Source organism: Tigriopus californicus, chromosome 5 (genome assembly GCF_007210705.1).
Source record: "Tigriopus californicus strain San Diego chromosome 5, Tcal_SD_v2.1, whole genome shotgun sequence".
Classification (NCBI taxonomy): Eukaryota; Metazoa; Arthropoda; class Copepoda; order Harpacticoida; family Harpacticidae; genus Tigriopus; species Tigriopus californicus.
In genome coordinates this window covers 9,688,997-9,705,859 of record NC_081444.1, presented here as the reverse complement: position 1 = coordinate 9,705,859, position 16,863 = coordinate 9,688,997, and the positions used below count along the sequence as shown (strand labels likewise).

The 16,863-nt window shown below is 40.5% G+C and overlaps 1 protein-coding gene across 1 annotated transcript in view; it reads left to right on the top strand.

Annotated features, from left to right (window-relative positions):
• LOC131880098 (mannosyl-oligosaccharide alpha-1,2-mannosidase IA-like) overlaps positions 1 to 13,984 on the top strand; it is a gene marked incomplete at its 5' end in the record, with an annotated part of 17,342 nt that extends 3,358 nt beyond the window's left edge. Inside the window, 6 exon segments of the mRNA XM_059226607.1 lie at positions 1,788 to 2,006; positions 3,313 to 3,457; positions 3,599 to 4,072; positions 6,594 to 6,877; positions 7,209 to 7,325; positions 12,470 to 13,984. Of these exon segments, the coding sequence (XP_059082590.1) occupies positions 1,788 to 2,006; positions 3,313 to 3,457; positions 3,599 to 4,072; positions 6,594 to 6,877; positions 7,209 to 7,325; positions 12,470 to 12,607 (1,377 nt within the window).
• Between the last annotated feature and the right edge of the window lie 2,879 nt (positions 13,985 to 16,863).

Genomic DNA, 16,863 nt, shown 5'->3' with positions numbered 1-16,863 from the left:
CCGTAATTGCATTACATTTTAAAATTGTGTAATTGTAATGACCCAAAATCTACAAGAATTGCTCATTTCTTGTTCTATTTTCNTGCGACACGGCGTCATCGATCGCCCCGATCCGCACCAAGCTCAGGACAAGGCCCGCCTCTTGGCCCAAATCGAGATGGACCTGGAGATCAAGGAGCTACGCCAAAAGGCCGCCGGTCAACGCGTCTTGGACAAACCTCAACTTGATCTGGCCCAGCGGTCTTCCTCCGCTTCGCCCGCCCACCCGCCGGTCCCCCCCGTGGCCTCCATAGTGATTCAGGGCGGGTCGGATGCTGACCCGGATGTGCAAAAACGCCGTGAGACCGTTAGTCGGGTAAGTTAGCAGCCCCGCTAACACCGGGTCTAGATAGCACCTTGATTACGCCATTAGGGGGCCTAACCAGTCTATTCTTAGCAGCATTATTGCTTCATTCGACTGAAACCCACCATTCAATGACAGGATTAAAATTGCGTAATCCGACGAATCCCAAATTAGCCGGCTGAGCTGCCTAATTATGTCGGCCATGTAAGGGTTGCCCTACGGTGCATTCAGCAGGTATGCGCTAATGTTCCTAATGGCCGGGCCCAACGTGGTTTGACAATCGACACAGATGCAGTAAAAGAGTGTTTGTCGGAGAGGCGGAATAAGTCCATATTCTTGCCATTAAAAGCAACAAACAGCTTTGTGCATTGTCTATCAATTATTGACGTTGCCTCGCACTCTGACATTACACGTGTTTGTTGAGAGGCAGTTTCCTCCAAGATAGAATGACACTTTGGCCGAGCCAGGGAGTTTGAGAGATAAGCCCCCCATTCCCCCAACCCGAGAAACAAACCGGTCGATCATCAGTCCAAGTCGTCAAGCTACAGCACGACGATCTTAGGCAACAGCTGTGACCAACAACGACGACCTTTCTTAGTTCCACTGGGTTACTCTTGATCCCCCCCTCGAAACTCGTCTGGGTCCAACCTCAGTCTCCATGAAGATCATGGTGAACAAGAAGCGAGCTCTGGGCTTAGCCTCAGTAATTACTGGACTAGTGGTGCTTTTTGTGGTATCAATGAGTCACCGTGAGCCCGCACCCAATCGAGCCGAATTGGTCCACCGAGCTATGGTGCAAAGACAGTTGGAAGTAGCGCGGAACTCGGATGACCTAATAATGCAAGATCTAGATACAAAACTCAAACGAGACTTTGTCCGAAACGTAAGCGATAAGGTTTTTTTTTAAGTTACGACAGAGTAATCGAATTTGAATCTGGTCCCTCCCTCTGAATGGTTGGACGAGTGAAGAAGCCTTTCTCAAGGGCGATTTCTTCATGAGGAAAAGCTTGCCACATGCCGCTGTTACTAGATGATTTGTATTGAGCCATCAAGTGTCTTCACAATTAAGCAACTAATGCTATTTTTGTCGAAGCTTACTCAACGGCACATATTTTGCCAGCCCATTGCCAAGGGTTCTCATTTCATTATTCGCTTTGGCGATGAGACTTGGCATAGTAATTGGTGCCGTTTTCTAGCGTCCCAGAGAGAGGTCCCAGGTTCGATTCTCCTCCCTGACCCTTCCCTACAAGAAACTGTTAGCCCTTAACCACTACCACAGATGGCGACTCAACCTGAGACGAATACGGCACAGTTTATCGGCACAAATGGGACGAAGTGATGGCCTCTTGGCTGGCTAGGCAAGACACAACGCTCTCAGCCTTGAACCCAGCCTTCAAATGTATGTGACGGCATTTCCATAATTCTCACATCCTTTTCATTCCAGATGATGAAGCACGCGTGGGATGGCTATGCCAAGTATTCTTGGGGTAAAAACGAAGTCAAACCCGTCAGCAGGAGAGGTCATTCCGGATCAATTTTCGGGTCCTCTAATACCGGGGCCACGATTGTGGACGGAATGGACACGCTCTACATTATGGGTTTTATGGAAGAGTTCCAAGCTGGAAAGGAATGGATTGCGGAAAATCTAAACTTTGATCACATGGTGCGTTCCTTACACATTGCGAATTTGTCACCTCTAGTAAAGAGCACGTCTCAGCCTAGAAAATTCCCGAGCTTGAACTATTCCTCAATAAAAGGATCAAGTTGCATTTCCCATTCGTTTGGCCAAAAAAGAGGGATTAAATCCGCGACAAGTCTTTTTCAATAACAACTTTTTACGTCTTCTAGACAGTATTTTCTGGATCTGGGCCTCCTAATGACTTTGGTTGTCTGTGCGTGGTCCATGAAAAGAGTTTCAAAAAGAAGACAATTTTGGCATCAGATTTATTGAGTCATAGTTTTTGTCAGAAATTGACTTTTAGTACTGTATACCTAGGTACAAGTAGTATGCAGCATGATCCACTGTGACCAGGAATACAGGTTTGTGGCTTATCCTCGCCTAAACCAGAACAAAAAAAAGAGTACAAATAGAAATAATATTGACAAATATCGGTAAAAACAACACTTGTTCGAACCAGCATACTAGCCGTACACTAAGTTGTGAAATTTTCCCTCTTGCTTTCAAAGATCCATTCTGAACGAGAAAGAATTAGTGCGAAAGTAGACAAAATTAAAGGCCGAAAAACATCTGATAATAAATATGTGATGATTGATTATATGGCTGCCATAATATTATGGTATACAACCTTTCTGCAACAACAGTTCCTTTTTCGACAATTGACCGAATTGCTGTAATTTCTTTACCTCTCGTGTCTCTTCTCGATATTCGATTATCAGTAGAGGGGAGCAGAGACAAAGTTTATCGAATGAAGCGAATATCAGTTTCCGCTGATATTTTTCATCTACGAGGAATTCAATTCGCCACATTTTCTGTCCCAAAATGTAATGGTGTTGTTCACAACAATTGCTAGTCATAATTGTCTTACACTGGGGGTTGAAAAACTGGGTATTGTGTGCAAAATAGGGTAAATAAAAAGAACCAATTTTTACTCGCCCGTCAAGTGCGTCGTAAAAGATAATGTCTATAGCTAATCCAGCAGAACTGCCCCTAAATGATCTACTAATTCATTTTAAGATTTTGCATAAGAGTTTAATTGTGGGTGCACTATCATGGCCAAGTAAGAAAATTACTCTCAAAGAGAACAAAAGGAATAACAATGGCGGTATTGATTGTTAAAAGCTTTAATTAGGAACAATGACCAGAAGTCGCACAGTAAATTGAATACTCAACTCAAAATTCTTCTTCCAAATATGATTTTTCCATAGTATTCTTCCTTTGTAATATCACATTACTAGGCATTTTTTGCCACAAAGTGATTACTTCACTGATTCGCGTTGTTCATTTTCAGACTGGTGACATTTCTGTCTTTGAGACAAACATTCGATTCGTTGGAGGTCTTGTGTCCTTGTATTCTCTCACTGGAGACGAATTGTTCAAGGAAAAAGCCGATCATGTAGCCAGAAAGCTCTTGCCCGCTTTCAACACTCCCACGGGTAAATTAGAAATTTAAACATATGTGTCTTATTTTTATCTATCCTGGCAACCAGCGTTCCACAGAGGGTGATGGTTGTGTGTTGATTTTGTTTCAGTTACTGACCATCAGTCAATCACCATCGCGCTCTATCTCATTTCAGGTATTCCGCTAGCTTTGGTGAACATGAGAACGGGCAGTTCGAAGAACTTTGGTTGGGCTAGTGGGGCTTCCAGTATTCTCTCCGAATTTGGATCATTACATATGGAATTCTCTTATCTCTCTGACATCACAGGAGATCCAATCTTCCGACAAAAAGTCGAGAAAGTTAGAGATGTGGTGGCTTCGGCCGAACGGCCCAAAGGCTTATACCCCAATTACTTGAGTCCCAAAACTGGAAAATGGGGCCAGTTTCACACATCGATGGGAGCTCTGGGCGATTCGTTCTACGAATATTTGCTGAAGGAATATCTTCGCTCTGGGCGAAAGGACAACCAAGCCAAAGATATGTTCATTGAGGCGGCCAACGATGTAGCCAACCAATTGGTCAAAATCTCGCCCGGAGGCTTAACTTACTTCGCTGAGTACAAGTATGGCCGATTGGAACATAAAATGGACCATCTGGCTTGCTTTGGTGGTAAGTCTCGTTTGTTCAACAATCAAGCTGATTTTCTAACACATTTACCGTTACTTATTAGTTATTACTATGGACAGTAAAGACAGTTTTTTCGGTAAAATTAATTTACAACTATTTTGGTCATTTTGAGGCAAAAAACCGTTTCGTGAATTTCAACCATACAAACCCTAAACCCGACTGTTTTGAGGGAAATTGAAGGGTTTCTGTCATGTTATAGCAAAATTTAGAAGAAATTCATTCAAAGTGAAACTTTTAACTATCAGTTTTCCCGAAACGAACTGAAGTATGAAAAACTTATTTTGATATCGTTTTTGCAATGTTTCTATTTATACCAGGGTTCTTTTTTTTTTTTTTTGATTAGATCTTCTTAAAAATGCATGTTTTGGTTGGCCATGATAAGTAACTGATTTTACGCGTTTTTTATGAGTTATGCCGTAAGTTATCTGTTCACAATTGCCCATGATTATCACGCAATGAATTAATCTGAAAAACCATTCATGATTTCAGGATGATTCAAAATATGAACCTCACAAGTTGAAGGTCTACTTAGCAATTCAATTTTTTGTTGATTTCAAGACAAGTTAAATAATAACTTATAATATTAATTGCAAGGCGTCGGCCACCCATCATCCATTAAGCCTATCCATGGAGCCTTACTTCAAAACATTGTAGTTTCTGTGCGTTATCCATCTGATGACCCTACTTGAAAACGTATTTGTTGCAGGTCGGGTGCCGGTGTATGATTAGGTATTTATCGCATTGACAGGGAGGCCTGGATGTATACTGGGAGGTGAAAACCATGGAGAGCAATGTGTGAAGGGTTTGAGTAGACAAAAAGGAAACTATTCATGACAAGTGTAAGATATAACAGTGCCAATACTTCACTGAAATACTAACAAAGTACGATAAACTGAAGGAAGGCAGATTCAACACTGACAACGGCATTTACGAAAAGTTGTGGTTAGTCAATTGTAGGAGCTCCTCTTGCGAAGGTTACGGTTTCAGTTTGAAAATTGATTCAATCATTTATTTGGATTTGTTGTTTTCTCGATTCCTATGTTTTTTGTTCATGCTTGCACGCTGTCCCTATTCCCATACACTGCTTTTGTGAGCGACCATCTAATCAAAAATAGAGATTGGCTTTTGAACAAGATGGGGAAGAGGCCAATAGCCGCTCAAAGTTTTGAATAGTGTTCGAGAATACTTGGGACCACATAAGAGTATTGTAACTTGGCGATTTCTCTAACTCGATTTTCAGCGTTCAACCACATAGGGTGTTGGTTTTGGCCAAATAACAAGCAGAAAAGCAGTAGCACGAGGGCATTTCATGTTCCGAATTTGCATATTATGTTGTTCTTTTCCACGTTCAACTGAAACCTCAACTAAGGCTTTTCAACCACCGTGAAGGCTATTGAAAATTCTAGTGCCATATTTTAAGTGACCCAAATTTAGCTGAAAGAAGATTGGTAATACTCCAATGTATTGGCCGCCTGAAGAGAATTCCAGGAATCCCACCCCAGATATCTATGTTTCCCTTGCTTTCCCTTCAGGCGGCCCAATTTTTCGAAGGTTTCCAATGAATGCCCCTTTTGACTGGAATTGAATCATACACATAATATGACATTAGGGTTATTTTAATGATCTCTTAGAACGAAAGAATTGGTTCACCATCATCAGGCAAATATTCAGAAGGCTGTTTGGTGCATTATTTGGTGGCCCTCAATTTTTGTCCACCCTGTTAGTCAAGCCTCCTCGGTTTTCATTCAAGTTAACTGATTTGTCAGGAAGCTGACAACTTGTGGAGCATGTCAGTGGATGAAAATCCAACTTGATGACTTCTTGCAGTTGTCGTAGTTGATACATCCAACTCTAGCGCAGAAATTTAAGATGCATTTCAGGAATTCTTCGGTTGTAATTTTGAATTGCGTCCGTGGTTAAGGGCTCACTCAAGACAATAATACGAAAGCACCCTAAAGTCTTGCTTACCTTGGGAATGGCTTTTAGCTGAGTGCAATTTAATGCCATGCTCTCATACAAAAAAAACTTGTTAAAGTTTCAAATTTATGAGACCCACTTGTTGTTTTACGAGACTGGAGATCATAATCATTCATTTGAGTACCGCTCCAATTTCCAGAAGTGTGGAACGAGCCTCACTCACATTCCTCCTCATCAGGGAGAGCAATTTTGCCGAGAATCTGAGGGAGTTTTGGGACACCGAATTCCAAAATTGGATAGAAGTAATCAAAAGTAACCTATTTATTCGAAAACTTAATTGAATTAGTTTGCGCCCAATGTCTCCCAAAAAGTAGTATGAGAAAAATTATCTATTTAGAAATACTTCAGGTCAATGTTGATCATGTAAAACTTTGTATTTAGGAAACTTTTTGATCCTTTGGCACTTTTGAACCCTTGTGAAAACTCAGACGATATATTAAACGCAACTGACCGCTTTTCTGATTTAACATTATCATTAATGAAATGATGCTTCAAAGTGAGCTTGAAAACTTGTATTGTCTTTCAGGTGGGATGTACGCCCTTGGCGCCAAAACATTGAAAAATAGCTACGAAAACGAGTGGATGAAAATTGCCGAGGGCATCACGAACACGTGTCACGAATCATACGACAGGACTGACACCAAATTGGGTCCCGAGGCCTTCAGATTTTCTGATGCCGTGGAAGCTCGAGCCATTAAATCCACGGAGCGATATTACATCTTGCGACCGGAGACGTTTGAGTCCTATTTTGTCCTCTGGCGGTTAACCCATGATCAGAAATATCGGGATTGGGGATGGGAGGCTGTTCAGGTGAATACCCAGCTCACACACCACCATCGATGCGCTTGAGATTGTAACGAAAGAGAAAGAATCTTCAAAAGCCTCATTCAAAAGTTGATCAAGAAGTTCAAGGCACATGACAGGGACTTTTAAAATGAAGTCATCTTTGGTCTTCAAGGTCTTTTAAAGAAGCTTTCAAATCCTCTGCATTTTTTTTGTCTCTTGAGACCAATCTCAGCATCTTACTTTCCATTTATTACTCGCCAAGTAAAAAGGCGTAGGAGAACACCAGCCTCGTGACCTTGCGGTAAATTATAATAAGCAGGACTTTAAGTGACTCACGCTTTTTTCATCTTTCTAGGCCTTGGAGAAACATTGCAAAGCTGAAGGTGGCTACACCGGGCTCAAAAATGTCTATGCAGTGGATTCGCCTAAAGATGATGTCCAACAGAGTTTCTTCTTGGCCGAAACTCTCAAGGTTAGTTCAACTTTCTTTCAATTTCGTTCGTGCACTTCATTGTTGTTCTAAAAAGCTCGATTATTGTTCTCATTCTTCATTAGGTTCTTCATTCTTCTTCGTTCATTCGTTAGGTTCATTAGCATGCTAGGCACTGCCCAATCAAGAATCTTCCATTGATGTAGTTCTTTGAGCACCATAATTTGAGCACTTACATATGTATGTTCTTAAAAGCTTTGGCTAGGATTAGTCGTGACTAGCAGGCTGGCGGATTTGAAGGTTTTAAAGATGGAAACAAGAATACTTTTTTTCCAACTAGATTCGTTTAGGAACATCTTGCTAAAATGTTTTTACTCTTGAAAGGTAACTCTAGTCCAGTGCATCCAGTCGTAAAACCATCACTCGCTAAGGTCGGTATTTTGGCCATGACAAGTGATTTGCCTCACTCAATTCGACGAGTATCGTCGGCGTACCGAGATTGGTGAATGTGAAAATGCGGGCTTTTGCTCTGATTAATGATCGGGCTCATAGGTACAGAAACGTGGTTTAAGTGGATTGCTAAATAATGGTTGCTACAATTAAAGATGTTACTTATTTCGGTTTTCAATATTATAGTAAAGTACGTTTAAAATTCCTTGACGTACTAGGCGTTTTGGGGGGCCTTTTCTGTTTGATTTTTGAAGGGGGTTTTGTTTTGTTGCAAAATGACTTTGCTCTCATTTTGAAGAAGCCTCTGTGATTAAGGTCATTCTTTAAGGATCAAAGAGTAATGAAATAGGGGAATCTAATAACTGCGTTTTCAAGATGAACACGGAGTTTCTTTACCAATTTCTAGTTGTGGAAAAAAACACAATATGATGGAGACCGGTTTACTTTAAAGGATCACAGTCGTACGCTACTCCATTACTGCAAACAAGATGATATGATACGAAGAATAGATAGTTGATCATGAGTAGCTCAGACAAAGCCTGGATGTGAGTTTGCTCTCTATTTTTTGCACAAATGAGCATTGTGCAAGCCTTGTATTAATATGCATGGCTAGTAGAAGAAAATGATACCATTTCATTAACTAATTGAAACGAGTTGTCCGGTATCGTTTGTCACAGTATGTAGGCCCTAGTATGTACTACGTTTCTGTGTCCCTCCAAGTCATTTACTTTGAGTTTGCTTCGGAGAGGAAGTAGGAGAGCTCTTTGGTTAGACTTGAATTCTTGGTTTCGGCCTCACAAGTGCAGGAGTAAAGAGTGAATTACAACGGCCAGATTCGGTGCTTTTCTGAATGCAAATAGAATTACTAATATGTGTGTAGTACCACCTTTGTTTTGCCCTTTCACCGCATTTTCCCGCTCATCTTGTACCTTTCTTGGTGACCAGGGATACGGTATACTCTGTTAGCTCGATAATTGGCCAATGACTTCGAGTAGTCCAAAGCCCCATTTTTTTAAAGCCAAGGAATAAATCTTAGATCGAGAAAAGGTCGTACTATACTTCATAAGTTGGATCTTTTCTCGATCTCAAATTCATTCTTTGGCTTTAATTAGTTGGGCTCAGGCTTCGACTTATATTCTTTCATTTATAGCACAGGACATTTGTCATGTTGCCGCTACTTTTAAAAGTCATAATATCCAAGTCTATTAGAACTGGTTATGACCTTACCTCAAATATTCACTTTTTTATTTGTATTTTACTAACTTTTCAATCCGCTACTGGGAAGGTATCATCAGTACTACTAGTATAAAGGCTTTTGATCCCATTTGTAACGTGTAAACTTCATGAGATATCATATGATCTTCCAACGAATTTGAGTTAGGAGAACATACTAGCTCATGAATGAAGGTTGGTCTTGGATGGTAATTAAGAAGTTCTGACTTCCAACATGCTAATGAATCAACTCGAACGTGTTCCTTACGTTTATTAGAGACTAGCAGCCGTAGCGTATTGGTAGACTTTCCATTTCGGCACCGACGGTTCGATTTTGGGCCAGCTAAGTCCAAGCTCCTTTGTGGTGCAGTATTTGATTAGAGGATGAGTGGCTGCTGCTTTGACTGCTTGAACGTCAGAACTTGCGGTCATTCCTAAGGGTGATGTAAAAATTAGTGATGGCTGTGCTGAGGGAGCGGGAATATTCCTATATTATGATCCCCATCATCAAAGGGCAATCTGAGCGACAGAGTTGCCATCAGACCTCATACCAAACAGATGAACGAATATTAGAGGGAAGTAAGTTAAACAAACAAAGGTGGAGCTCATGAAAGAAGAGAGGAGGACGTCGTTGTTTTAACTAGCCTGGATTCTCGAGGGTTTGAAGTTCTTCCAAGACCCTTGTTAAGCCTCTACGGGCACTAGAACCTGGATTGGAACTTTTGGATTGGGTACTTTTGAAGACGTACAGTATCAGATATAAATAGTGGATACCTTTCGTACTTTCTTTGAATACGATACAGTTCCAACCTTTGTAGTCTCTCCCAATGCGAGAGCTCTCTCATTTCAGTGGACCTGTTCGGCCTTTTGCAAACGTGCCGAAGTAATATAACAATTTTCAAGATGCGGCTGAACCATCGACTTGCACAGAGTTAGCATCGAAATTACAACTCTGGACTTCAACGTCCAATGCCTATATCCAGCCATACGTTTGAAAGGCATTCTACTGAATATGCTTATCGAACTTTCCAATTTTGAAGGCTTCGAGGCTAAATTTGCTGAATGTCTTCACTTCTTCCGTCTATGAGTTGAATTTCTAATGGCGTCGATCCAAAGTTCATTGAACGGAACTTATGTCTGTTCAAAGCCGTATTACTCTTAGCCACCCAAGACTAGATTGGATCTGAGTCCAACACTACTAGACTAGTGAAAGTTTGACCATTCCGACCAGAAACTAACTTTGTATCGTCAGCATAAGAAGAGAGACTGGCAGTAACACTAAGCTTTTGAAATCGAGCAAGGAATGAACTTCCCGTGGAGGCTGTTACTTTTTTCCTTACAAGGCTTGGATAAGACAAAAAGAGTCTTCTAATTCTTCTTGACCTCTCGGTTCACTACTCTCCTTTCTCAACTGATTATTCTTAATGGAGGCCACAGTGGTAAAAATACCCTTTAAAGTTTTGACGGAAATTCCCAAACACATCTTGGCATTTTTCTATCTCAGAAAATCCTTTAGAACAATTTTGATATTATTGCTTTAAGAAATTCTAGCCCACATAAAAAACTTACATACCTATAAACATAATTAAAACTGAAATTTTCAAAAACCTACTCAATGTAAATTGGGAGCGCACTTAGTTAGCTCTTGGATATAAATCATGATATTATCTATTGCACCGCTACTTAGTTACATGGCATTTAGTGGGCCAAATGTCTTCGTTTTTTGCCCCAAATACCACGGTTGTATGTTGATTTGATTTCTCAAATAATTAATATCGAATTTCATTATCACAAAAAATGAACAATTATGTTTCTTTCTCTTGCATAATTTCAAAATGACTTCAAACCTTAAATAACCGTTAAAAAAATCTTCAAAAAAGCTGATTTTTAAAAATTGATTTTAGAACGGACCCAAAGACATTTAGTTAAGCGGTCACTGAGAACCTATTTTTAATTACACTTTTAGTGTGTTTTAAGTGACATTATAAAGCATTTTTAGCTGTTGTGAAAACAATTTTAGTTTTTATAATGTTTTTAGGTATGTACGTTTTTTTTATTTGGGCTAGAAATCCATAAGGCAATAAAATCAGACCTGTTCCCTATGACTTTTTGAGGTCGAAAAATGCCAAGTTGTGTTTGAGAATTTCCCTGGAAACTTGATAGGGCTTTTTGAACACCGTGAGGCCCTAGTTCTACTTTTGAACCAAATCTAACTTTCTTTGAAGACTAGCCACCTCAAGCAAGCGTCGGAGCCTTTTTAGTTTGCAGATTGTTTTATACCGCTTCTTTAAAAGTGGTGTTTTTAATCAGCATTTATCCAATAAAGCTGAACTCAACGAGCGATATTTTTATTTCTAATTCCAATCTGCAAACGAAACGGGAAGATCAGTATTTTTATCCATTTTTATCCATTACTTTAGCTAACCTCGTGTTTTTTTTATTTTGAATTGTTACTTCCTTAACGTACAAAAGATGCCTTTGCTCCAAAATGCTTTTAAACTTAAAACTACACGACCGCTAGTTTCATTTCACAAAAGGTGGTTTACAACGTGAGGGCAGTTATTCACGAATTATTGTACCAAACATAAGCGAATATCGAAGTTACTAGTGCAGGGGCGATTCCGAGTGCACTCGAGCCTTTTTTTCTCAAGACGAGTCTTTTTGATTCCCCTGATTCTAGTAAAAGACTCGAGTCCGACAAAAAGGCAAATATAACAAGACTCGCCCCAGCACTAGAAGTTACCTTCATGTATGAGACTAAAGACTCGTATTATTGACTGAGGAAGGGAGTGAGTAAGTGGATGAAGAAAGCATTCGGAAATGTGCAACATGAGGTGCAAAAATACTGTATGACAATTCCCTTACACCAACTCAGTATTGGATTTTTTCCCCGAAATTCTGAGGTAAATTTCCGTGCCTTTCACCTAGTTTGGTCATATTTGAATTCAACTACAACACTCAAAAACATGTAAGCTGGCGAACATGAAGGAAGGCAAGAGATCAGGGAACGAATTAGCATTATCGCAATCATTCTTCACTCGATCCCATTTTGAAATACAAGAAAGAATTCAAAGCAGAAAGTAAGAAGCGACCAAAAATCCTGAAAAATCGACTACAAGAAGCTTTTCCCTCTACTTCTAGAATGTATAGTACTCAAAGAAAAGCACATGCAGCTCAGTATAGTAGTATTATCTTCACATCAGAATCCGATCGAAGTACTGCCATAGAACAATCGAGTGACCTGTGGACCATTTGCTTGTAGCCTTCACGAGTTGTAGAGCCAACGAAATCAAATGAAGAAATTGACCCTCCTTATTTTTCTAATTGTAGTCCTCCCTCAAACCCAAAAAGCGTTCACGAAAAACAGGCAAACCAAGTCAATTCTTTTTAGTGGTATTATTTCTTTCCTCTTTGACCAAATGTAAGGTTTGCATGCATAAAGGACGAATCTGAATGCTCAAGATCATTCCAAAGCATTCGTTCGGTTGGCGTCTAATTTATTCTTGTTTGTATTCTCATTCCAGTACCTCTACCTTCTGTTCAGTGACGATAGCCTGATGTCATTGGATGAGTGGGTCTTCAACACCGAAGCCCATCCCTTACCAATAATGGGGAAGAACAAGCTCTACCGTCCCAAGGGCTCAAACAACGTGCAGCCATAATTCCAAAGTTCACCAGCCCTAGCTCAACACCACACGCTTATTTAACAACATTCACACCAATATCAACCAATTGATTCGACTCTTTCCAATGTGCGTGAGCGGCGTGAGCTCTCACTCATGGATTGGACACAATTAGTTAGCTACGTGAGTCGCCCGCAAGTCGGTTGGTTGACTGCCTGCGATTTGGGTCATGGTGACTACATGGTGACAGCGGAGACCACCCCTACCTAGTTTTATTGCCGGGATTGAATGGGATCAACCAAGACTACAATCAAACCATTTGAGTTGTATCAAATGATGATACGGTTTTCTGGGCTGTGACTTCAAGACCTTCGACGAAATTGATTCCACGCAATCTCTTGAATACCAAATCCAGTGTGAGAGCGACGGAGGACTGCTACCAGATCCCACGATTGGTTTCAAATGCCTCCTCAGTCTCACCTCGATGACTATTAATCCGTAAACAGACACGCACCTTTCACTTACCATTAACCTACGACACCCGTCAATCCCATCGGTGTGACGGGCGGAACTCAAGTTGTGGAAATGACAAAGTGATCAGTGAAGAGAACCTTCCGACCTTGGTGCAGGAAGATGACTCAGTGTAGCAATCCCAATGATAAACTGAAAATGTGATACTTCGTAGAACGAGCCTCTCCTCCCTTTACTCAAAAGTGTTGTTTGTTGTTGGTTTAAGAGGATTTTCGAGCCCTTTGACATTTCATTTCGTTATCTTCGCGGCCATTTCTAAGGACAAGAAAAAAAGAAGAGAGCCCAGTAAGAAAAGAGAAAAAGCCAATCTCGCCTTCGTCAATGGTGAATGAGGGACACCCCTCGGTGACTTTAAGGCATGAAATCCTCCATCTTCTCTTCTGAGCTCTCGGGTTTCCCACTGTGTAACGAAAATGATTAACCAACGTTTAGTGGAAGACCAAGCTTCGGCCACAAGAAATACATCCAAAGCACAAAAGATGACTGAAAAAAGTGCAAGAAAACAAGGGCCTTTTGGCCTTTTTAACATGTACCGATTGAGTTGTCCACATTCCTGGCATTCGTGGAATGTGACTGAAAGCATTCAAAGCAACTGACTTCAGTGAATGTCAATGTCATCGTATTTTTCCCCAAACACCACCAACGCTTGAAAGGAGCATTTATTGTTTTTTTAGTTGGCCTTTCGTTGGTTAGTGGTACTCATATTTCTTAACTCATGTTGTCATTGGCTCACCTTATTCTCTCCTTCTACCCTTCTTTCCTTTTCATTCCTACTTTGTTAAGGTTCATCTGAGGTCTACCGAATGGTAGGCCTTTACTTTTTTTCGCTGAATATATATCGTAGAATTCGATTGGCTCAAAAGAATAAAGAGTTTATCATCGGAATGCAGAGAGTGTATCAGCACTTCAAGAAATGTGTTTATCCGACTAATGATAAGCTCCCTGTCTTGAAGTTGATCACAACGGGTTTATGAACGTAAGATACAACTGCTCCTGTACCCTGTGAGGTGTTTCAAAAGAAATCGACCACCCGAAGTTCGATACTAGCATTTTAATTTGGGATTAAAATAATCAATTCAATCGTTAGATCTTTCCGCATGTCAGTCCGTAGCATTGTTATATTTTTGTCGACATCGATGTAACCCGGATGTTGTTGCATGCACGGGTGAATTTTAAACCACATCTTTTCCATGTGCTTTTTTGCAAGAGGTCTGAACATTGTGAAAATGGGAAACTTCTGGACATCGTCATTTGAATTGAATTGAATTTGATGTGGAAAATCTGAGACTTGTTCTCATTGTACGTCCTCCCAGAAGCTCGTTCGATTTCATTTGAAACATCTTTGGGCTTCCAGAGGATGACGAGCAGGAGCTACTACATCCGTCACAAGCATGGTTTTAAAGAGGGATTGTTCAAAAAGTTTCCTATTCGGAAAGAATATATTCCTTTTGAGGTATTATCAGGCACAGTTCAGTCTTAATGATGCCGGTAAATTGGACAAGATTCTTATGTTACAAGACGAAAAGGATTGATTAGTGAAGGTTTTTATAACATAATGGAAGCACCACGCGTACAAATAGGACCCTTGGCGTTCTGAAGAATCGCGGGGATTGAAAAGGTAAAAAAATACACACTATACGTTTGGACTTATTTGAAATGTTGAATTGCTTTCATGAGCAGAATTCACGCCCAAAAGAGGCGATTTTGCTAGTTTCAAAACTGATCATTTTCATTTTTCTCGCATTTGTTATGCATAAGAAGAAATATGGGTAAATAAAAGTATGAGGTGCAAATTTTAAACTGTAAAATACTATAAATCCGAAACATCTCACAAATAGGAAAATTTGAACAAATACTGTGGAATAACGCTAGCTTGTTATACCTTCTACTCAAGGGCCTTCTGAATTTAGCCATGTTCGTATCAGCTGATTTTGCTTTGAAAAATGACTGGGTAGCTGGTTTAATCTCTACGGGCATTGATTTATTTAGAACCTGTCGTGGCCTTGAGGAAAGGGATAGCAATTTTAGTGGTTTAAATAAACTACTCCTTGTTCGATCTTAGGGGCCTGTAAGAACCCCTGTAACAATAAAGTTTCAGTTAAAAAAACAAAATTAGATATTGAATTGCTTGCTCGAATCAAATAATTTGCCTTGCTCTGGTAAAATGTACTATAACCTCAAATATCCATCGTAAAAATGCAATGCACACTCCTTTTGTAGTAAGATAATTTAGCTCTACTGAAGAACAGGGTTCGTACATACCAATCCTCATCGTACCTCGCCCGTCCATTGGCAAAGAGCTCCATCCATGACTTTGATCAGATTTCTTTTCACCATTTGTCATTTCTTTTTCTTCGCTGTCGTCTTCTTAATTCCCGGCTGAGGTCGGAAACATACCAACTGTGAACGTCCGCTACGTTTTGCCTGTGATGGGCTCTTAAATTACGTCGCCAAGTCGTCCCAAGTGGCATTATTTGGTTCCAATGAAGCACAGAGCGAGTCAAACCTACAGATCGGTAGTCCGAAAATATTTGCGACTCTTTTCAAGTTTTAGTAAATGCGATGGCTATTTGTTTAAAATTGATCATGATCTTTGACAATCAAGTTACTTTCTCAATCCCAGCCTAACTGTTGGGAATTTTGTTGCAATTCTTCTCGCTGGCGTTTTTGAGGGACCTAATGAATGCCCTTTGAGATTGAAAATACAAGACGTTCCGCTTGCAATGCTTCATCCTCCCCTGTCCACGGTAGCCCTATGCACCCTGAATATCCCGGAGCGGCAGTTGTGGGCCCGTTGGCAGCCTGAATACGCGCCACGATTTTGGCACGTGGCTCCGACAACTTGCCGAAGATCGGGAACGAAATACTCAATCATACTCAAACGGCACCGCAAATTAAAGTTTAAAACGTGCAACTTTTTCTAACTACAGGACGCGTTTTGAAGAATGTTTACAATGACATTAAATTGCTTCAAAAAGGTGTTGCTGCCAAGTCCGCGCACCTGGCTCTGCTCTATCGACAAGGGAAATTTAGACAGAGTTTTACACAATTAGCAATGAACTGGCAGGAAACCGGGACAAACCATGATAAAAGACATTTTTAATTCCTTTTGATACCGCGTTTTTTTTTTCTTTTTGTTGACAAACTCCCAAACCAGCATTTTTATGTTGAGCTGGATAACGACGGATCAATCAATCATTGAAGCTAAATTTCGTTGAAAATATCTGGTTCATTTCCACAAAAGGAAACAGCGAATCAGAGAAACAAGAATTAGCACTTAGCCTCAGACCATGAAATTGGGAATAAAAACCTGGACAATTAGGGACCTTCAGCTTCGGTCTAAATGTTGGAAGGATGGAAGGCCCACAGTCCCGCAAATGTATAAGAGAAGGAGGTGGATCAGAAAATCAACTTGGTCGAACGTAACTTGAGGAATAACGGAATGGCCTTATACTTTCGAATCCTTCACTTAACCATGGATTTGACCAAAGACGACGTCACCATTTGGGATGGTAGGCTGGGGGAAAGGTTACTTTTATCCCGATGAACTGAATGCACTTTCCTCCACACAAGTTGAGCTCTTGTTGGCTCAAAAAACGTTTGTCAATTTTGGCCTCATTCAAAAGTCTGTGATAAAAGCAACTACGACGGGGGCACAAAATGATTGATTCTACACTGGAGCAAGGAAGCGCCGCTTTTTTGTGGTCGCCAAACCTTTCCCGCCAACCTAGGCCTAACTAATGATGCTGAATTTTTCTAGTATC